General features: G+C 24.6%; 1 protein-coding gene across 2 annotated transcripts in view; it reads right to left on the reverse strand.

Moving 5' to 3' along the window:
• LOC127287857 (cell adhesion molecule 1-like) overlaps positions 1-25,312 on the reverse strand; it is a 76,414-nt gene that overhangs the window by 44,655 nt on the left and 6,447 nt on the right. For both annotated transcript variants that reach the window (XM_051314980.1, XM_051314979.1), the window contains exon 3: positions 3,583-3,658. In XM_051314980.1, the coding sequence (XP_051170937.1) occupies positions 3,583-3,658 (76 nt within the window). The remainder of the gene's footprint in view (positions 1-3,582; positions 3,659-25,312) is intronic.

Raw genomic sequence — 25,312 nt, forward strand, 5'->3', positions numbered from 1 at the left:
TTTTTTTAAGTATAATTTTATTTTTTTCAGACAGAAATTTTTTAATAAATAAAGCTCTTGTAATGACATGAATTTTTAAGTAGAAAAAATACTATTTTGTCAGACATAACTGATTTATTGACAATAATTTTGTTTAATAAGACCAAAAATTTTTTTTTTCACGAAGAAAATATTTTAATTTTCATTAGACAGAATTTATAATTCTTTATTGATAAAACTGTTTCAAAAAAACGACTTTTTAAGTAGAAAAAATAATTCTTGGTCAGCCTACATTTATTTTTAAGCAAAAAAAAAAAAAAGAATTTTTTTCCAAGACAACTAAAGTTAAAGTAGAATAACTAATTTTTGGTCAGCCTATGCTTACACTCAGAAAAAAGATATGTTTAAACCAAATGTACCATTTTTTTTATATTTATCCAATTTTTTGGTTAGTTCAAACAAAATTTGTTTAATTCAAATAAATATTTATTTGATCTAAATAACTGTTTGGTTTATTTTAATAAATTTTTTTGAAACAAAGAAAAAATTTGATTGAGCTAAATAAACGTTTGGTTTATGCAACCAAATGTTTGGTTAACTGTATTTCAGTGCATTTATTTTGTTGATTTAACGAAAATTTGGTTGCTTCAAACGAATTTTTTTCTGAGTGTATTTTGAAGTCGATAAATTATTGTCATAATTAAAATTTGTTATTATTATTATTATTAATTGATAAATTATTCTATTCTTTTTTTTTCTAATATTTAGCAAATTTTTTTTTTTTTTTGGTAATATTCGTAAAAAAAAGTTTGATTTAAATGACACTGTATATAAATACTATAGATGTAAAAAAAAAAAAATTTTGTTGGAAAAATAGTATATAGGTAGGCGCTGTCATAACATGTCACTATTACACACACGGTAGAATAGGAAGAAAATTCGTAATACATTTTACAAGGTACTTTTTTATGGTAAATTTGGACAAGAGGTTGTTTTTTTGCTTTTGTATACTCAGTGCGCTCTCGGGACTCGTATCCTCTTGTCGTATATATATATATATATATATATATATATATATATATATATATATATATATATGTGTACATGTTTAGAGTTTGTAAGCAACGACAACTTGTCATTCTGTATGTAAATGTTTTCTATTTTTTAAAGCAGGTTTACTCGACCCGCCTTTGCGATGTTATATGAAAATGTCTCTAGAATTTAGAATCACAACATTTTAGTTGTAATATAATATTTTTCAGCAAAAAAAAAAAAAGAATTATTAATATCAATTTAATTTAAGCGTTATTATATATAATATATTTAAGAGTATTTTTATACGAATGAATATATTTATTTTTAAAATTAATAATTTTTTATTATTAAATTATTATATATATATTTTTTTTTTTTGAAAAAAGGAGAAAATTATATTAATGTAGAGATTTGGATTAATTTGATCATTTATTATTTTCTTTTTTTTTAATATGAGCTTTTTCATAATTATAATTAGGACAACTTGTGAGTCATTACAGTTACTGCGGGCAATTTAAGTTTTTCAAAGTGGAATAGGGGAAAGAACGGAAAAGTGAGAATGGAAAGGTGAAAGCGATTTCACGGTTCGCCTCAAGAGAGCTACGAGTCCTTGCAAGAAGACTTATGGAGTCTCGAAGTTTGTGTACGCATATTAATCACCCATCACCAACTTCTTGATATTAAAAAAAGAAATACATATATATATATACCTCGCCTTGTATTATTAGAAAAAAAATTTTTCTTCGCCTCTTGAAATTGAGCACAAACTACATAACAGTAAATTAGTAAAATAATATTGTATTTTATTTAGTATAATATAGACTCAAAAAAATGTTTCAAAAAAAAGTTTTTTTTTTAGTCAAAGTAAAATTTTCATTAATTTAAAGTAAAATTTAATAAAAAATTTAATTTCTTATTTTAAATTTTATTCTTTATTTAGCACGACAAATGTGAAAATTTATTGATGATACTTGCAAATAGTATATATATGTATATTCATTTTTAAAATGAATCTCAATTTCATTTTGGAATACGATTCTTTTGTGTCTGTGTTGGAAAAGCTTTATCTTTAATCCCACGTTGATAAAGGAAGAAGGAAACTACAAACTTGAATGAAAAGAACAGAGGAATGGAAAATAGGGAAAGAGAAAGCGAGAGAGAGAGAGAATGAAGAGGATGAGAAGAGAGGGAATAATTAATTGAACAAGAGGGGGAGGGGGGAGAAAAAAAAGTCCAGAGACAAGGGGTGAAGGTGGGACGGAGGGGGGAGCACGAGAATTGGTGTATGTGTATGACCGTTAACTTTAGAGCTTACAAATTGTCGATAAATTAGTGGCAGAGGTGGAATGGCTTGTAAAATCGATGAGTATTGGAAAAGGAATTTAGTTGAGGTTGCATTACGTAAAAGTGTACATTCACTAACTAAATTCAACACACAAAAATCGATTGTCAACACTATTTGGTTCATTTATTTATTGCACACATATATATATATTTATTTAATTAACAATACATCGAGTAAAATCCAATTTATTTAAATTTTCAATAATTTCATTATACATTCATATTATAATAAGATAAAATTAACTTAATTTGACAAATTATTAAATTATTAAATAAATTATTTTAATTTAGTACTTAATAAGTTAATAATTTTTTAAATTCACTTATATCTCAAATAAAATTCCACGTCAGTATACTCTCTTAATTTAAATTAATTATTTATTTAAAAAGTTATTACAAGCTACAAATCGTAAAATTAGTAATTAGTAGAAATTTTAAACTAATTTGAATTAGTTATGTTTTGCTTTTTAATTAGTTAAAATTTACTAATTGGATAGTAAAAAAATTTTCCACTATTAATTAGTTAAATTTTACTAATTCCAAAGGTCACTAATTGAAATTGGTTAAAATTTTTACTAATTCAGAGTGTAATTAAAAAAAAAAAATTTATAAGATTAGAAATAAAATAAATTTTACATTAAGATTAAACGAATGTATTAAATGAAAAATTAGGTCACATGACTGTACATATTCGTAAAGGGAATATTATTTTTAAATTATTATAAAAGTTAAAATAATTAACATTTATAAATTTTTAATTTATATTTAAATTTTCAACAAAGAAGTTAATTAATTAATTTACAAATTTACAAGACACAAAGAGTTAAGCGATAAATTTTTCATTATATTCTTAAATAGGTGGGAAAGATTATATTCTTAAATTTAGAATATCGTTTTTTCGATATATATCCATAATATGGATATGGTTCAGTATATAGAATATTCATAAAATAGTTGAAGATTGCAAATATCATGTATAGCTGAAGACATAAAATATAAAGAAATCTTTTTTGCTCATCGTTCGATTTTATGTAACAGAAATTGTTTGAGAGAGAAAAAAAAGAGAAACATTTTTTATTTTAAATTCTTTAGATTAGGAATATATATATATGTAATCGGGTCATATTCTACATCATTCTCTCTCTCTCTCTCTCTCTCTCTCACTTGCACTCACTCACTGTGTCTTTTCTTTGACTATCTTGAATGTGAAATAAGTGCCCTTACCTGCAATGTAGAAGCGCACTTCGTCCCTTCACAGTGTATGTTGGGACTTTTATCTCAAGTAGCTTCAACGCGCCGACTGCAACATAAAAAGAAAAGAGGGCACGTAAAAAAATACTCTCAATGCATTATATAATAGGATTTAGCCATTATCCGATATTTCTAAAGATAAATTTGACCTGTTAATCTATTTTTACAAATTTTTTTTCACTGTTTTTTTTTTTTTTATATCACTTATGATAAATATAATTAAAAGTTGATAATAATATATATGATTTTAAAAACAATTTTCATAAAAATTAAAGCAGAAAGTTAATAATATTTGTTTTAGAAAGTAAAAATATATTTTTCTACAGAAAAAATTTATTTTCAAGTAGAAAAGACATTTTGGTATAACGACAATTCACTTTTAAGTAGAAAAAGTTCTTTTTGGTCAGACACAAATTTATTTTAAAGTGACAGTTTAGAAGAAGAAAAAAATAATTCTCAAATCTTGATAATTGTTTAAATACTTTAAATCTACAATTTCAAGAATTTTCAAACATATTTTTTTCATTTTCATATTCCTTTGATCAATATTGACTACACCCATATATATATATATATGATAAGATGCATTATTGCAGGCGCCGCATATCCTCGTAAGTTGAAAAAGATCGATACTTCAGTTTACACACGCACCAACAACATTGTATGTATATATCCACTATATGCGATAAGAACTAACGCCCATATTAATAAATTATTCACAATGTTAAACATCAACTCTTCATGTTTTTTTTTAACCTTTAACATACCTTCATACATGTCAATAAATGTTCAAGTCTTAATCATCAAATTGTTCTTTTTTTATTGCACTATCATTTTATTAGATTATAACCACTTATCAAAAAAAAAAAAAAAAAAAAAAAAAAAAAAAAAAAAAAAAAAAAAGAAAAAAAGAAAGAAAGAAAGAAAACAAAAAACAAATACAAAAGATGACTAATAATAATAATGAAAATATTTAATAACAATAATACCAATAACAATTATAATAACAACAACAACAATAATAATAACAATTTTACCAATAATACTAACAAAAGTAACAATAAAAATAATAATTGTAACAATAATCACAAATGTAACACTATTAATAATAACAATGACAATTGTAACAATAATACTACACAAAAGTAACAATAATAATAACAACAATAACAATATTAACAACAATAGTTAAAATACTAAAAATAGTAAAAATAATAACAATAATAAGCATATGAACAATAACAATTATAACAATAATAACAAAAGCAACAATGATAAATAAGAATTATAACAATAACAATAACAAAAGTAACAATAATAATAACAACAATAGTAACAATAAATAATAACAATTATAACAATAATAATAACAACAATAGTAAAAACAGTAACAATAACAATTATAACAATAATTATAACAAATGTAACAATATTAATAATAACAATAACAATAACAATATCAACAACAATAAAAAAAATACTAAAAATAGTAAAAATAATAACAATAAGAAGCATAGTAACAATAATAATTATAACAATAATAGTAACAATAATAATAATAATAATATTAATAATAACAATAACAATTACAACAATGATAATAACAAATGTAACAATATTAATAATAACAATAACAATTACAACAACAAAAAAATAATAAAAATAACAATAGTGAAAATACTAAAAATAGTAAAAATAATATTAATAATTAACATAGTAATTAGTAACAATAACAATAACAATTATAACAATAATAACAAAAGTAACAATGATAAATAAGAATTATAACAATAATAATAACAATTATAACAGTAATAATGACAATAGTAACAATAATAACAACAATAGTAAAAATAGAAAAAATGATAACAATAACAATTGTAAAAATAATAATAAAAATAATTTTAAATTGTGTTTTTTGATTAAAAACCCAATTTTTTTGAATAGCAAAATGTGTAAAGTGTAAATTTTGATTTATTATTGTATATATGTTGAATCAGTAGAAGATGAGGGTAAACTAGTCTCGAGAATCAAATTATTAAAATAGTATGAGAAGCTGGATTCAAAGTTTAGGGTTCAAGCACGAAGTTTATGCTTGTTTCATGACACGCCTAAAGTCTAAATAGTTTAATCCTTCAATGCGCATACGTCAAACAAACCAAAAGTTTCCGTCAGACCCTTGTGTACACTCACGTAAAACACTTCAGGGTTTGTTTCACAAGTATTAGTTCATTTCATCGAAGTTATAAACTGAGGTTGTTGCGTTATCGATGCAACTTATATATATATATTGTATATATATATATACATGTTCACTACACAATGTTGTTACACAACTAATCATATCACTCAAGAAATTTCTATTATGCTCTTTAGAAGCTCACTCGGAAGTAAACTTTTAAATATCTTCCCTCAGGCCGTATACAAATTGCTATTTTTATATCTTCACTTCCATTTTATAATACTATTTTATAATAATATCATATTGTAATATAAATATTTATAGCATTAATATTTGTGGATAATAAAAGCAAATAAAATTGAAAAAAAGAATAAAAATAATAAATAACAATTGTAATTATTAATATTCTAATAATCAAAGTTTACGATTATTGAAGTAGTGCAAATTTTGTTTGGACAGACAAATAATTTTTTTAAGTAGTCACTTTTTGGTCAGCCAAAATTTATTTTTAATCAAATAAACTATTTTTTCTAAGTATAATAATTTTTTAAAGTAGAAAAAGTGATTTTTAGTCAGACAACATAAATTTTGAAGTAGATAAATTTGTTCTAATATGATAACATTTTTTCAAATACACATAAAAAAAATTAGGAAGTTAACAGCACTGAGAGTTGGAAGTTGAATTTTTCGAGTTAAAAATCAACTCAAAAAGGGAGTTGATAATTAAATTAACTCCTTAAAACTAACTCCCTAGGCATAAAATTAACTCGCAAAGCATTAACTCCCTTCGCTTCAACTCCAAAAGGGTGGGACTTTTATAGCATCCCCTAGGGAGTTGAAATTCAACTCCTTTTTTACAGTGTATAGAGCAATAATTATTTAAGTAGAATAATCACTTTTTGGTCAGCCTTAACTCATTTTTAAGCAAGAAAAAAAGTATTTTTTTCAGTATAATAATGTTTTAAAGTAAAACAAGTGATTTTTAGTCAGCAAAAATTTTTTTAAGTTGAGTAATTACGTTTTAGTCAACCGTAATTAATTTTTAAGCAAAAAAAGAATTTTTTTTCAAAACTTTAAAGTAGAATAAATAATTTTTGCTCAGCAAAAATGAACTTTGTTCTAGACAAAAAAAAATTTTAATTTCAGTAGTAAAATTTATTTTTGGTCAGACACCTAATTTTCATTAAATATCTAAAAAAAATCAGTTCTTCTAAACCAAAATTTTTCTTTACTAAAAAAAATGTTTACTATGAATTAAATAAATATATATATTTATAAATAAAAAACTACTATTTAACTTTTATTTCACATCTAAAAATATATTGTAAAAGTAGAAATTTTTTCGAAAATTGAATATGATTGTTCTATTGAAAAATGAAATTACTATTGTTGCGCAGGAAACAGAAATTGGAATTGACAGTTTACTCGTAATTACAGTTGTAAGCACTCTAAACAAGTTACAAAATACAGTAATTTAGAATGTTATTTCCTGTTCAACTTTAAAAACTAATTTTGTTTTTCTGACATGTATAATATATATATATATACATATTATGTGTATAGGTATTTTTTATTTATTTATTTGGAGAGAAAATAGTTATTTATAAGAATACATATTTTTTTTTTACTATACATCTACAATTTTTAAATATTAAATATATATGTAATACATATATAACTGTTTATCAGATACATTTTTTAAAATATACCAGGAAATATTTACTCCAAAGAATGCCAACTTTTAAATGTGATTAGTCACACTAACTTAAAGTTGAAGTCATTTTTATGTATTTCTAACTGCTTTTTCTATACATATGCAAATTCAAACGATAAGTGCTGTAACGGTGGCAGTCGAAGCATTACGAATTTTATTATACTGCATACATTTGCAAAAAAAAAAAAAAACTTACTACTTTCATATGTATGTACATATACCATTGTATTGCAAATATTGATTTATCTGCAAGTTTGAGGAGAACGAAAAATGAATTTCCGGAAACAGTCATATACGTTTTATTTTTATTGATTATTATTTATTTGTTTACTATGCTTGAAAACGATAGTATTGAAAAATATTAATATTATTGCAAACTATTGTAAAACTTAAAAAAAAAATTATTTAATTAAAGTATCAAATTAAAGCTAAATGTAACAAATTTATCCAAATTAGGTGAAACGATTCTACGGAAACTACTCCACGGAAATTCCAGACGGAATTCCGTAAAAATTATATACGGAATTTCGCAAACATTTCCGCAAAATTTTTGAAAGAAGTTCTTTTGTAATTTTGCGAATTTTTTATAAGAATTACACACATAATCTCTATACAGAATTGTACAAAATTTTTGTTGGAATTGCACAAAAATTTTTATTAAAATTTCACAACTGTACACTGAAAAAAATTTAGCCGAAATCCTCAACTACCTTTAGTTAACTGACTTGAAAGTAGTAAAAGTAACTACTTTTTTTGTTATTTTAACTATGTGCGTGTAGTCAATTTAACTATTTTTTATGGAGTTAAGAATTAGTAGTTAATTGTACTTAACAAAAGTAGTTAAATCAACTTCAAAAATTAGAACAAAATCTCCTTGACCCAAGTTCTTTTAACTACTTTTTAATAGTCCATACAATTTTTTAAATTCAGTTAAGGACCTATTGAACTATGTAGGGTAGTTAAAAAGCAGTCAAATCTACTAGTTTTTTTATTGAGTATATTTTTTACTGATTTTTTTGTAATTTTAAAATAACTGCTGGTGCATACATTGAAAAAAATTAGTCGAAAAATTCAACTATCGTTAGTTTTAGTTGACTGAAAAATAGTAAATTTCTTTTGGAAAACGTTTTATTGACCTTTCAAATAAGTTCGACTAGATATTAATTAATCTATCATAAATTCTATATTATATCCACCAGGAACATCATCGAGTCGACTAGTTTTCGTTATAGTAGCAGCAGTTATTTTAAAATCACAAAAAAATCAGCAAAAAATAAAGTTGTGGAATTTTATTGAAAATTTTGTGCAATTTCCGTATAGAATTCTTTCAAAAAAATTTGCAAAATTACGAAAGGAATACTTTCAAAATTTTGCAGAATTTCGTATAGAATTTTTTTGGAATTCCGTATGGAATTTCCGTGGAGTGATTTCCGTAGAATCGTTTCACCTGGTATTTTTATATCATTTTAAATTAAATATAATAAAATTCTATTACGTTTCTTAATTAATTTTTTTTTTCGATAAAATAACAAATGAAACTGGAAAATTTGCTCTTATACATTATAATTTTGCTGATTAAAAAGTCGATCATAAACCCTAGAATAGTTTAGAACATGAAAAGAAGTAGAAGAGGAAGAGAGGGGGGGGGTGGTGGTTTGTATTTTAATTTTAAGTTATCTAAGAGGGACCATAAATTCGAGAGACTAAAACAGAGTAACCGTTAAAAGTTTGTGCATAGGAAATAAAGGGTACTTTAACATTTTTAATATAAATGTGTAGCTCTCTCGACCCCTTGCACTTTGCAATATCGAGAAGAAGAAGAAGAAGCAGGTGCTTCAAACTAAAAGATTCTTCACATTAATAGAGAATCTCTCTTCATTAAATATTTTACATTCTTCATCGTAATAATCTCTGCTCCCGTTTCAATTAACCATTTTTTTTTTCACTTTTCTTTTTTGTATTTTTATTTTTCAATTTCACTTCATTGTTTCAAAATAGACAGTTTAAAAATTGAACAAATTCACATATATTTTTCTCTAAATAAAATTAAATACAAAGAGTATTTTACAATGATAAAAAATTTGATATTTGAAAAATTTATATTTGTTTAATTAACAGGGAAAATTCTTTGTAATAATTTTTTTTTTTTTTTTTAATGAAAATTCGTAAACTTTTTGCCATAATTAAAAAAATACAATTCTATAGCAATATGTGATCATTATTAACCGTGTGGTAAAGGAACAAAAGAAATAATATTTTTCCCTTTTTTTTTTTTTTTTTTTGTTGGCAAAAATCGAAATTTGAAAGAAAATTGTAACTGAAAAACATAATGATGGGGGGGGGGAAATATTCTTTAAATAAGCGTCAAGAAGATATTAAAAGAATATAATTTTTTATATTGCTCAAAACTATCAAAGGAAATAGAAAAGTTTAAAATAAATAACGAAAAATTTCTCTTTTTTTTTTCCCCCCCCCCCAACACGAGATAGAAACGTGAGGATTTTAAATTTCATCTTCTTTTTTTTACCATAGTGAACCATCACAAAGAGAAGTTCCGCAACCTCATTATGTGGATGAAATGATTTCCAAGCAAAATCACACTAATTTTACAGTAGAATTGCATAAGAGGTTACATAGTCTTGTGTAATTGCGAATGAAACAAAGTGAATTGCATTAAAATGTAATATAACTGACAATTGATGAGAATAAAATTTATCAAAGGAAATTGATGCTTTACTCGACTACCATGAAATTATAATATTTATTTAAAGAGAGAGAGAGAGAGAGAGAGAGAATGTGGTGAAATGGATGAAAGACTATTATATATATATATATACGGTTACCGTGTGGGGGTATATTAATTATCAAATTTTAAGTGGTATACTTCGTTATGTTTACGAGAGGCCATGAATGGCTGAAAGCCTTTTTTTTAACGCACATCACGCATGAAAGTACATCAGCTTTGTGGCTAGCTAGGTGGATACATCAGCCATTTTAAAAGCGACATGCATGCGGTCGAGTAATTAATATTAATGTTGCATTGTTGGCCGTTGCTAGCGAGTGAGCGTTTCGGCTGACTCAGGTAACTGTATGTCGCTCTCTCTAGAAGTTTATATGCATCTGTTGGAGAAAAACCAGTACTCGTAAAACATGTGAAAAAAAACAACTCTCATCTACTTTGCCTTTCTTTTCAACCTTCGTATATAGAAGCTCTATATTTGTATTGTAAGCAAAAAAAAAATACATATATATATATATATATATAAATGTGTGTGTGGCAAAAGTCATGAGTGTACATGAAAAGAAGGGCGCAGTCACGCCACAAGCCGGAAGTAGCCCTTTCTCCCGTCAAAAACCTATATAGGCCCTACGAGGGTCATAAAGACAAAAATCGGGACCCTTATCACAGGAATGAATTTATCGCTATAACCACTGGCAAGGGAGACAACACTCTTGAAAATAAAATAAAGACACAAAAAAAAACCAATAAAAATTTATAAATGAATTATAAGAAATAATAGAAATTAATTTTTTTTTCTACAAAAAAAAAAGGTATTTTAGACGATTTTCCAATCAGACGAATTTTTGTTTTTTAATATAATTTGAAAACTTCGTAGAAAATATTAAATTACAAAAAATAAAAGGAAACGCGTATGAATTTTTTATGTTTTCAGTAGAAAAATTGCGTCATTGTCAGACGAACTATATTTCAAAGTAGAATAGGTAGATCTTGTATGACAATTTATTTTGAAGTAGAAAATATGCATTTTAGTCAGACAAAAATTTATTTTCAAGTAGAAAAAAGTATTTCCTTTAGGACAAGGCATTTTTAAGTAGAAAAACTACTTTTTGGTCAGACAAAACTTATTTTTAAGTAGAAAAGTAGTTGTTTTTGAAAAATTCATTACTAAGTAGAATAAGTGTGAGTTTGTTTAGTCAACATTTTTTTAGGTAGAAAAAGTAAGTGTTGTTAAAAAATTCATTGCTAAGTAGTATAAGTGTGTGTTTGGTCAGGCGAAATTTATTTTCAGATAGAAAAATAGGAGTTCTGATTAGCCAATTTATTTTATAGTAAAATAAAAAAAAATTTTAGGTCAGGAAAAATTTTTTTTTTTAGTAAATAAAACTGTACTACTAAGACTTGATTTTGTAAAAAGTAGAAAAATGTATTTTTTGGTTAGACAAAACTTATTATCAAGTAAAAAAATTAACTCTCGTTAGCAAATTCATTTTATAGTCGATTAAAAGATATTTAGTCAGACAAACCTTATTTTTATGTAGAAAAAAAATCCCTTGTGTGACAATTTAGTTTTAAGTAGAAAAGTACGTTTTGGTGAGACAAGCTAACAATTTTACAAAAGTATAAAATCATGTTTTTAGAACAAAATATGTTTGAAAAAATTACTGTCTTTAATTAGTGAAAATGTATGTGGTGAGAAATACTTTTATCTTTAAGTAGAAAAAGTGCGTTTAGGTAAGACAAAACTAATTTTCAAGTAGAAAAACGTAGTTTCCGTAGGACAAGACATTTTTAAGTAGAAAAACTACTTTTTGATCAGACAAAACTTATGTTTAGGTAGAAAAAGTAGTTGTTATTGGAAAATTTATTACTAAGTAGAATAAGTGTGTGTTTGGTCAGACAAAACTTATTTTAAGGAAAAAAATATGAGCTCTTGTTAGCCAATTCATTTTATAGTAGATTAAAAGATATTTAGTCAGACAAAACTTATTTTTATGTAGAAAAAAAATCCCTTGTGTGACAATTTAATTTTAAGTAAAAAAGTAAGTTTTGGTCAGACAAGCTATTAATTTTCCAAATGTATAAAATCATGTTTTTAGAACTAAATATGTTTGAAAAAATTACTGTCTTTAATTGGTAAAAATGTATGTAATTAGAAATACTTTTATCTTTAAGTAGAAAAAGAGCGTTTAGGTCAGACAAAACCAATTTTCAAGTAGAAAAACGTCTTTTTGATCAGACAAAATTTATGTTTAGGTTGAAAAAGTAGTTGCTATTGGAAAATTCATTACTAAGTAGAATTAGTGTGTCTTTGGTCAGAAAAAACTTATTTTTAGGAAAAAAATATGAGCTCCATTTAGCCAATTTATTTTATAGTAGAATAAAAAAAAATTTTGGGTCAGGAAAAATTTATTTTTCAGTAAATAAAACTATACTACTAAGACTTGATTTTGTAAAAAGTAGAAAATGTATTTTTTGGTTAGACAAAACTTATTATCAAGTAAAAAAACTAACTCTCGTTAGCCAATTCATTTTATAGTAGATTAAAAGATATTCAGGCAGAGAAAAACTTATTTTTATGAAGAAAAAAAAATCCCTTGTGTGACAATTTAGTGTTGAAGTAGAAAAGTACGTTTTGGTCAGACAAGCTAACAATTTTACAAAAGTAGAAAACACTGTTTTTATAATTAAATATGTTTGGAAAAATTACTGTCTTTGATTGGTAAAAATGTATGTAGTTAGAAATACTTTTTTTCTTTAAGTAGAAAAAGTACGTTTTAGTCAGACAAAATCAATTTTTAAGTAGAAAAACGTAGTTTCTGTAGGACAAGGCATTTTTAAGTAGAAAACCTACTTTTTGGTCAGACAAAGTTTATTTTTAGGTAGAAAAAGTTGTTATTGGAAAATTCATTACTAAGTAGAATAAATGTATGTTTGGTCAGACAAAGTTTATTTTTAGGTAGAAAAAGTTGTTGTTAGAAAATTCATTACTAAGTAGAATAAGTGTATGTTTGGTCAGACGAAACTTATTTTTAGATAGAAAATAGGAGCTCGAGTTAGCCAATTTATTTTATAGTAGAATAAAAAAATTTTTGGTCCGGCAAAATTTATTTTTTTAGTAAATAAAACTGTACTAATAAGACATGATTTTGTAAAAAGTAGAAAATGTATTTTTTGTTCATACAAAATTTATGTTAAAGTAGAAAAAAATTGCATGTGACAACTCATTTTAAAGTAGAATAAGTGATTTTTAATAAAACAAAATAAATTTCAGTAGATAAAGCTAATCTAATTCATAACTAGAGCATTTATTTATACTTTGAGAATTATTAATTAATTAATAAATTTAAAATCTATTAAAGTTTTATATATATTTATTACAATATCTGTCAGTCACATTGAGAATTGAAATTTCATTTGAAATCGATTACACTGATTAAAATAAACGATACTAAAAATAAAACAGAAACTGCGTTAATATAGGAAAAAGAAAATTATTACTTATGAATATTTTTTAAAAACAGTATATTAATTGGATTTATATTTTTCAAAATTAAAAAAAAAAAATTCAATCATATTGTAGTCAATAATTAGTAAATAATTTTTTAATATATAATCCATAAATTATTTTTTTTTTGATTAGCATGAATTTTTATTGAAATAAAATTGTCGGTAAAGCGTTACGTGTTCCTTTTCGTTGAAAAATCACATTATCCAAGGATGTGTCACAGTGGAAAAGCAGGTTATATAGTCAGACACGCGAATAAGTCAGACTCATAAAATTCTGTCTGCTTAAGTAAATGAAACTCTAAATTTTACATCACGAACACCTCGCAATTTCAATTTTAACTTTAATTAATAATTAAATTTTTCTTAAATGCATTATTATTTCACACTATTTGTTTTTTTTTGTTTCCATAACAATTTTTTTTTGCCTCCAATTTTTAATTTAAATGATAAAATAAAATTTTTCAATTTTGTGATTCAAAAATAAAAAAAAACCCACTTTATTGTAATTTTAATTCTATTGTATTTTATATGAAGAAGAATTACAGTCGAATTTTTATTCAATTAACAAATATTTTTTTTTTGTATTAAATTTTTTTTGAAATAAATTAGGTAAAAAAGTTTTTTTTAAGTTCAGATCATTTTTCAAGACGTATTATCATGATTGTGAGAATTATAATCATATAAATTATACATTGCGTGAAATTGGGGTCTGAATATTGTATATATAATAAATATATAAATGTGAGAAAAAAAAGTGTTGAATATAATGGAATGAATTTGAATGATTTAAAAGTCCATATTCTTTAATATTAAAAAGAATGATTAATCTGATTGAAATAGAAATGTCAAACAACATTCAACTAAGCAATGTACTTTATCTGAAGTAGATAATGCTCACAAGCCACTACCCTTCCGTGTCTCCGGCCTCTTTTCTAAGTTTATTTCGAGGGAACGACTTCTTTGGTTAGCGTGACTAGATAGTAACCCACCTGTCGGACAGGCGCCATTCGATAAGATAAGAATATCAGATTATTCTCTTTATTGGGATATAATCTTGTTCAGTTAATCAAGCAGTTTAAGTTGACTGCGATGCAACCCTGCCCAATAAACAATGTCACCCCTTTTTTTTTTTATATTAAAAATAAAAAAAAATTTTCTATATTCACAAATTTTTTGACTTAATTTTTTATCAATATTTTTATATTATAATATTTATAATTTATAATTATTAATAACCATATGAATTAATAATTAACCATAATTAATAGTTATAATTAATAATTAACACAATAATTAATAGTTATAATTAATAATTAACAAAATAATTAATAATTATACGAATAAATAATTTATAATAATTAGTAATTGTTAGGTATATTATTATCTATTACTTTGTGCAATAGTTAATAATTATCATATTATTAATTTATATTTAATAATTGTAGATGAATAACGTTTTTCAAATATTTTAATTTATGGAATACTATTTAATATTTTTACTGTATAATTTATGACAGTTTGTCCCTTATAATATAAATAAATAAATAATTATTTGTTAATTATTACTAATATAATTATAATTAGAATAATTTATCTATTTTTAAATTATGGATTTAAAAATTAAAATTCGAAAATTCACCTCAATGTACGTGCGTTTAATACTTTTTGAAGCAACAGCGAATTTTAGGAAGGCATTTTTCGATACATAAAATAGAAGAAAATATCGGAAGAATGCACTCTATATTAGAATATTTTATTACTAAATTGACGAAATAACTTTACTTTATGTTCATTTTATGCAAATGTTTCGTAGCTTTCGTGTTGGGCTATCTTCCAGAAATTTCAAATTTTCACGTATATATATATATATATATATATATATATATATATATATATATATATATATATATATATATAAAGAATTACTTTACGTTTCACCTTTGGAATATTATACTGATTTTTATGATAAAAATTTTATATATTGTCTCGAAAATAATTAAATCGGATAAAATATTGTCCATTATTATTTTACAAGTAGTAATAAATAAATAGTAAGTATTAATAATATAAATAATAGTAGAACATAATAAATAATAATAAATAATAATTATTAATTAATAATTAACAATAATTGTTTAAGAATTAATTTAAATTGTTTTTTAAAAATCATATTTCCTTTTTATTAATAACTGTTATAATTTTGATCATCATAATAAAAGTCAGTTGAACCTATTTTTAATTAACAGATCATATTATTATTAATAATTTTTAAAATGATTAATTATTGTAATCGTTTTTGAACGATTTGACACATATGTATTTATAATAAATTATGCTCTCTTAATTATTGATGTGGAGAATTATTTCATATATGGAAATTTACTAGAAAATTAAAAATAATTAAATTTAATAATGCAGTAGCATTCAACCAGACCAGACAATAGATAAAATTAAAAATTAATAATCATATACCATCCCGTGTGGAAAAGTGATATGGGCCCTCAGTGGGGGCCCTTATGGATCGCCCTCATGCCATGAGGGGCGCATATGGATGATCCATAGGGCCCTCACGTTTGCCCTCATCTTGCCCTCAAGTTTGCCATAATGTTTTTTAATCAATAATATTAATAATAAAAGTTAATTAATAATAAATAAGCTTAAGTTATGAATAAATAACATATTTATTTAATAATTATTCAATTTTAAATTAAATTCTTACTCAAATTGAATTTATTAATTAACGTTCTAATTAATTAACTGTCGGATATAATTAAAAGTAATAATAAATTAATTAATTAAAAAATATGTAATTTATGCATACTTTCATTTTTCAATTAATTCATACATAGAATTAATGATTAAACGCAAACCTGAGAAATAAATAAATCTAAAGCATGGGGGGAATCGAACCTATGACCTACGGACTATGAGTCTAACGCTTTACCAACTACGCTACGCACGCTACTTCAAAACGAATGCTAACTTCTTGATGGTATTTAAACTTCAAAAATACCTAACAAAGATAAGTGCTTAACATCATTTAGTTAAAGTTAAGATATTAAATTATATTTTCCAATCAAATGCAATTTATAAAATATAATTAATTATATGCTTTATGATTATTATCATGAATCATCTCAGGTGAATTTTCAAAAAAAGTGTAAATATATTTTTATTAAAAACGCGTTTTTCGTTGTTTTGAATTATTGGAAACATTCATTTTTTGTTGATGAAAAAATATTTGAATTTTGGACTTAGAAATTTTTGCTAATCGATCATGAGGGCGATCCATGGGGGGCCCCTACGTTGCCCCTCATGGGCCCCCGCCGGGGGCCCCGAACTCTTGAGGGCAAGATCGTGGCTTTTTCCACACGGAATATCATAATTTTTTTTTTTTTTTTCATTACTCTCTGAATTTAAATTAGTAAGAATTCGTTCACTTATTTAAACTAATGAAAATTTCTACTTATTTTTAGTATCGTTTCTCACTAAAAAGTAAGTAAAAAAAAATTATTACTAAATTAAATAGTAGTAATTTTATTAAAAATTTAGTGAAAATTTCAACTAATTTTTAATTCTAGATAATTATATAATAATTATTATTAAATGATTAATCATAGAATTATAGAATTTTTTTTTTTTGGAAATTAATTTGCTAAGATATATTATATATTGAAATGCAGTCAAACGTTGGTTTTGGTTTCAAAATGTAGATTGTCAGCAATGGAATGTCCAGTAGAATGCTAAGAGGGATTTCCCAGTAATATTTCCAAAGAGGGTTTGCTCAACCAACCACAAAGGTGAAGTTGTACTCAGTACAGAGCAGAAACCGACTTTGACTATTCGAGAGTTTGCATGTTTAATGAGCACTGTGGACAAGAACTAAGTTTACATCATCACCAAAACGCGCGGCTTTATAATCAAAGTCATTCTTTGTACCCCCCACCCCCCTCCCTTCCCTAGAGTACATTTAAAATGCAAATATAATTTGGAAAATATATTTGAGTATTTTTGTATAAAGAGATTTTCAAAATTAGGATTTCAAAAGAAAAAAAAAAAAAACGAAAAAAAGAATTTTCACATATGTTGCATTCTTGATAAAGAAACATTTTTTTAAGTAGAAAAAGGGATTTTTAGTCGGACATAACTTATTTACAAAAACCAATCCTGGTGGGACAAGTTATTTTAAAGTAGAATAAGTTTTTTTTTTTTGATAAGACAAAATTTATTTTTTTTATACTACTTACAAGTATTTTGATAAAAAAAAACATTTTTTTAAGTAGAATAAATGCTGTTTGGTCAGCCAAAGTTTATTTATAAATAAAGTTGTTTTGATAAACAACAATTATTAAGTAGAGTAAATACATTTTAATCAGCCAAAACTTATTTATAAAGGTATTTTATTAAACAGAAAAATTTTAAGTAGAGTAAGTAAATTTTGGTCAGACTAAACTCAATTTTAAGAAAATAAAACTTTTTTTATGTCAAAAAAAAATTTTTAAGTAGAAAAAGTGCTTTTTAGTAGGACAGAATTTAAAAATCACAAATTGAATGTTTTTAATATTTACTATATTTAAAATTCTTTTACAATTGCAAAAAAAAAAAAAATTCCAGAATAACAAATTTAACATCTCGTTTAAAAACGCATAGCCCAAATATAATACATATATGTGTGTGTATAACATTCAGAATATTTTTCTAAAAATCTCTTGTTGAGGTTAAATGCGACATATATAAAATAAAATATAAAAAAAAAATAATAAAATTCAATTGAAATTGAAAGCAAGATACTCCTTCCCTCGATTGATTGAAATATATGACTTTGACATTATTTTCAGGTTAAAATAAAATAATAAAAAAAAAAACAATGCAATGCGACAAAATACAGTGGTTTTCAAAAAAAAAAAAAATGTTCGATTCAAAGAGACAGCTTTTTGGTTGATGTGATGATGGGGTTGGTCAATTGGTTAAATTGAAAAAGCCAGCATAGAGACGATGGAAATGAAAGAAATGAAAGGCACGTGTCAAGGGTTGGTGAAGTGAAAGAAATGGAATGTAGAGTGACAATAGAAGGGTGATGGGTGGCTAAAGGTGGGGAAAGGAGAAATGGTTTGAGAGGGGGAAGGGAGGTGGTGTGTGACCAAGTTCTTTCAGAATAAAAACCATTAAACCAAATGACAAGCAAATAGGATCGGCACGAGATTGAACGAGTTACACACACACAGCAATGGTCCCCAGTGTCGAAAGTGCGACAGTCTTGCTGACGTCATTTTCAGCATTTGAAATTACCTCTGGACCATGGCCAGCATTTCGACCTTTCTCAACATTTCTGTTCTTACATTCAAAAAAATAAAATAAAAATAAAGATTTTGGAATATTGCCAAATACATTACTGTCTTTTGACCATCGGTGACTTCTTTACAATTTTTTTTTTTTATTGTCAAATAATAATTTTCAATAATAAGTTTTATAAAATTATTTTTTTTTTATCAAAATAATATAAATTTTTTTTTTTTTTGGTTAAAATGGAACAATACAATTTTGTTTTTAAAAATAAATATTTTTAGCAAACAAAAAAAAAAGGAAATTTTTTTGCCTAATAAATAATTAGATCGCAATTAATTATTAGATAATTAACCTTGTTTGCTTTCTCATGTAACAAACTAATTTCATGGTTTATTAATTTGTGAAAATTAACATAAAAGATAAACACTTGCTGTCAAAAACAAGCTGTAATTTGAAAAGTTATATATTACATGTTTATTAAATTAAGGTTAAATTTTTTTTTTTTTTTTTTTTTTTTAATTAGGAAAAATTAATATATTTTCGCAGGCTTCTTTTTTTTCGTTTTCACATTTATAAAATATTGAACATAATAATACGGGATATTAATTTCAAATACAATGTGAATTTATAAGGAATTTTGTTTAATAAATTATTACGCGTGCTGTTTAACTATTGTTTAAATTCATACATTGAGTTTATGAATATTCACGAGGATAATAATATTTCTCCTTCTACATGGCCGGCACTTACATTGCGCCGGTGAGCGAAATATGTGATTCTGTCTGACTATGAACTCTCCATTTCTCGTATATCTATATATAGGACGATTTCTATGCTTTAAAACCCAGGGTTTGTTGAATCCCCCTTCATTATTATTATTATTTCAACAATATTTTATTGTAACCACCACAAATGTATATATAAATGAAAATTGATATTGCGTGTAATTTATTTAAATCAAGTAAAGAAAATGCAAAAATATTAATTTTAATAATTTTTTTAACAATTTTTATTTTCTTTTTAATTTTTATATTATTAATTATAAAAAATAATTATTTATCAATTGAATTATTTTCGAAATATTGTTTATCATTATCAATAAAATGAAGACTCTCTTAGTGGATAATTAAAATTAAAATTGTTCCTTCGAAATATAATTGTTTTGCATCACATCATTATTTGCTTCTCTCGAGTATCGGATTATTTTTCGTAATTTCCCGTCTTATTATTCAGTAATTTTTTTTTTTCAGACTTCTCCACCCTCACAACGTAGAGCCTTTAGCGGTTCAATATATATAAAAAAAAAATCGGTGCAATTTAATTTTTTCAAAAGTCAATAATTTTTTTGTATCTATAAATTTTGTATTTGTCAAGGAGAAAAATGTGACTTCCGTTTTTTTTTTGCCAGATGTTCACTGCATTTAACCAATGCAAGCCACGTTTCACTTGATACACCCTCCCTCTTTTCTTATTCGAGTTCCAAGAAGCAGAAAGCAAGCAAAAAAAAAAAAAAAGGGAGAATTGTTGAAAGAGGGATGAGTGAGAAACAATTAGCGAAACATCTTGAACTCCCCACGTTGAACGCGCGCGTATACTTTTCAAGGATGAAAAATTGATGATAAGTTCTTTCAAGCTTCTTTTTTTTTTTTTTTTTGCTTTTTTTTTCTTTTATTTGCCCCTTCTTTTTTTCGTTCCCTTTATACTATGCGCGAAACCTTTTTCATTTTTTTTTTTTTTTTTTTTTTTTTTTTTTTTTTATTTCCTTGGCTCGATTCCCTTTATCACCGCGCCTATGTCCGGCGATCTCGCGTGTTTCAACGAAATTTACTCGCGTACGATCCTGATAGGCTCTATAATTATCCCGTTTTATCTTCATCAGAAAAGCTGGGTTACGTCGCGCGAGGAAGCGGTTAAACGTCGAGGCGGTGCATTTTGAAAACGCCATTTCGTCAATATGTCGTCCCTCATATATATATATTTTTTTTTTTTCCCTATAAAGCGTTACGTTACATTTTGGCCATATTACACACACACATTTAAACGATTATATATATTTACAGGTGAAAATTCTCTATTTTCTACTCCGTATTTTTAGTACCCTATTATTATTATAAATTTTGCCATTCTTCCTTTTACAACTTATTTAACCTTGTGATGTTGGAAAAAAGAGAGAAAAAAAACGAACGACAAGAGAGAGAGAGAGAGAGAGAGAGAGAGAGAGAGAGAGAGAGAGAGAGAAAAGAAGCTTACATGATAATCTACAATATTGCTGTTGGTAAAAATTGAGATATTTCCACTTTTCTTAAACGTGAGGTTGACTTTTGAAATTGAAAAATTATGGCCTCTTCTTTCCCTATTTTTATTTTTATAAATTTATATAACATATTGTGTGTTGTCACTTCATATTTACTCTATTCACAATTCTTAAAGTTGTTTTACACATTTCACAAAAAAAATTTTTCTCTCTAAAAAAAAAAAATACTTTTCCACGAAATAATTATTTACTTTTTTATTTAAATAAAAAATTTCGTTTGGCAGAAATTTAAAAATTTCAAAAGTTATTAAAAAAAAAATTGTTTTTACCTATATTTTTTAATACACGAGAGGAAATAATTCATGGAAACAAGTTTTAGAAAAAAAAAAAAAAAACATACAAAATTGAATAATAAGAAAATGGAGAGACATTGATGCACTTTGATGTTTGTGGTTTTATGATATAAATACATGTTTATAAAAATCTGTCACAGGCTCAATATTATTGAAACTGACCGAATGACCAGAGTTTTCACATTGATATATGTTGAATGAGAAAAAAGGTCGCGAAAGCTTTCAGCAAAACGTCTCTCTCTCTCTCTCTCGTTCTCTTTCTCTCTCATCTTTTATTTATTTATGGTAAACTCATCGGCAAAGTTCACGATCTTAAAATTTCATATCGAGCTTTACCTTGCCATCTCTTCGGTTAGGTGTATTGATATGTATGGCGTGATGCACTTTACCCGCCTTCGGGCCGAACGTTTCATTTCCCGCTCGCGATATAAGTCAAATATGGGAAAGCATTCCGTACGCTTTTTTTTTTTACCGACCCCCAAACGCGGTAAGAATTTACCCCACCTAAAGTTATTTCACTGACATTTCCGTACGAATTCACCAAACTTATTTCACCACCATTTCTCACCGCCTTTTACCCCACCACCACCAGTATCCAATATGACGTTTGCTCGCGACTCTCAATCTGTCTTATTTCGTTTCATATCAATATAATATTTATCTAATTTTTTTTTCTCTCTTTTTTCAAATATGAAATTTTATTTTTATTTTTCTTTTTGGAAAAGTAGAAAAAAAATTTACTTTTTTTTTTTATATTTATAGTCGGAAAAAATATGAATGGGGGAAAAAAGAAATTAAAATCTTTTTTTTTTGTCTGACTAAAATAGAAATGTAAAGAAAAGAAAAAGAAAAATAGAAAATTTTTGAGAATGTCTGACTAAATATTTACTTAAACTACTGATTTTCTGAATTTATTAATTAAGTCTGACTTAACGCGAGTTTTACTACTGATAATTTTAATAGAATTTAACAAGTTTAATGGAAATTGTACTATTATTTTCAATATTAGATGATATTATGATCGAATAAAATTAATTTAAATTACTTATAAAATTAGAAAATTAGAAAGTAAAATTAGCATTGACTTGTACTACTGAAAAAAAATTTCAAACATTTGAAAAGTTACACTTTACTTTTACTACTATTTTTTGCAAATTAATATTTACGTTTGACTAAACTCGATTTATACTACTGAAAAAATTACAAAACTAGAACGTAAAATTAAACAATGACTTGTAATACTGAGAAAATTATCAATTTTTAATAAAATCTGACTTATTATTTACTTGCACTACTGATTTTATAATTTGATAATTATATCTGATTAAAATCGATTTATACTACTGATAAAATTACAAAACTAGAAATTAAAAATTAATACTGACTTGTACTACTGAAAATTTTTTTTAAATTTTTTAATAAAGTCTGACTTAATATTTACTTGTACTACTAATTTTATAATTTGGTAATTATGTATGACTAAACACAATTTGTGCTACTAAGAAACAAACAACTATTTAGCTAGTCTGATAAAACATTTATTTATACTTTTAATTTTTTAATATTGTCTGATTAAAACCAACTTGTACTACTGATAAAATCACAAAAAAATCAGAAAATCAAATTCTACATTGACTTGTACTACTGAAAAAATTACAAATATTGAAAAAGACAAACTAAATATTACATCTGATTAAAATCGTTTTGATCTTCTAATAAAAATTACAAAATAGTAGAAAGTCGAATTAATCATTGACTTATACTACTGATAAAATAACAAAAATTGACTATTTAAAAATTCAGCATAATTCTTTTTATTTGTTTTATCTGCTTCTTTAGATAAAGTCCTCTCATTGGTAAAAAAAATTCATGTAATTAAAAAAAAAATTAATGAAACAGAAAAAATTTTTCTTTGAAAAAATACACGGAACTTTTGTAATATAAGAGTATTAAAAGTTGAGTTTTAATGGAGTAGACTGAAAGGATTTTTATATGAAAATAATGTCATAGAAAAGTTATTTTCTAATTTAAAATGAGGTTAACAAAAAAAAAATATTCGAAAATTAAAAATTCTTTTTCTGTACTCAGGCAAATTTTACATATTTGAGAAATTTAAACCGTACACTGTTAAAATGAATTTTTAAAATAAATAAATAATAATTTGTATTTATTATTTCAAAAAAAAAAAAAAAAAAAAATATGTAAAATTTAGTAATTTTTACTGATTTTAAGAATTTTCTTGGGAAAATTTTTTAAATCTTCCAGATAGAAATAAATAATAAAATAAAAACTTAACTTTCTTATTGAAATAAATTTAAAATCAAATACATCAATAAAAAATACAATTCAATATGATAAAAAAAAAATATCGTTTATTCTTTAAAATAGGTACAAGAATCGAGAATATAAAACAAAGAATTAAACAAAAGTATTAAGAAAAAGATAAATTACAAAAAAAAAAAAAAAGAAATTGCTGATACAATCTTCCTTTTGTTATTTATATTGCTTTAACGATTGTTTTATCTTCAATTGGAAGGTAAAATGTTGCCTTTATCTATGCTCTCTCTCTCTCTATATATATATATTTGTATGTATCTAAGCGCATTATAAAAGCTGAACTTTCTTTTATAACCAAATAGGGGAAGTTTTCTGTATAATACACGTATTAATAGAGTTACTTGGAGATTTATATATATATAAAAAAGTAGTTTAATAAAATTATGAAATATTATAATATATGGGATATTAATAAAATTCAATAATTTCCATGAAACATCTTCATTTATGCAAATACATGGTATATATAGTGTAGGTATTATATAGTGACTGACAGGAATTGAAAATCCAGGATATAATGTTAATGTGTATTATATACTGACTTCTATTATCGCGCAAAAGTTTTCATGTAACTTCAGTGAGCCGCGTTATTATGCGCACGTGATTTTAATGTCTATGTATAGTATTTTCCACGTAGGTGCAACTACGTGCTTTATTTTATATCATTGCACTTCGGAGACCATTCTTTTGTTACCCTTAGGGGGCCGAGTGTCAGGGCATAATAAATCCTCTCTATATTTTGCTTTGCGTTTTAAATTCACAAAAAGCAATTTTTTTTTGTTTTTCGGCAAAAATTCTGATAACTATATTCAACTCTAGCCTGAGTAATTAGTATCTAAAAAGTTATTTTAGATTATAAAACTTCATTCTTTATGACAATGCATTAGTCAAAAAAAAAAAATTTTTTCTCGAATAGATAAGAATTTCTTTTTTTTTCGAAAATAAAATTTTTCCTACAATAACAGTAGAGAGAAAATTTTATATTTTAATAATAATAAAATAAAAAAAAATAATATTTGATAAAAAAATGGAATAGGTATTTGATAAGAAAATACAATTATTGAATTTTGTTTATTAAATAAAATTTTTTTATTAAATTAATATTAAAATTAATTAATTTTTTAAAATATTATTATTGAATAATTAAATTTTCGTATTTCGTGAATATTTTTTTTTTTCATATAAATAACGAAAATAGAATGCATTGAATAAGTGTTGATTCATTAATTTTCAATCATTGCTAAGCACTTTCTCAAAATAGAGACTGGATTAAATTTAATTTAAATCACATGTTAGACAACTTACTCACGTGAAAATTATTAATGTA

The sequence above is a fragment of the Leptopilina boulardi genome, unplaced genomic scaffold (genome assembly GCF_019393585.1).
Source record: "Leptopilina boulardi isolate dan_hultmark-lab unplaced genomic scaffold, ZJU_Lbou_2.1 LbouV2_376, whole genome shotgun sequence".
Taxonomy (NCBI): Eukaryota; Metazoa; Arthropoda; class Insecta; order Hymenoptera; family Figitidae; genus Leptopilina; species Leptopilina boulardi.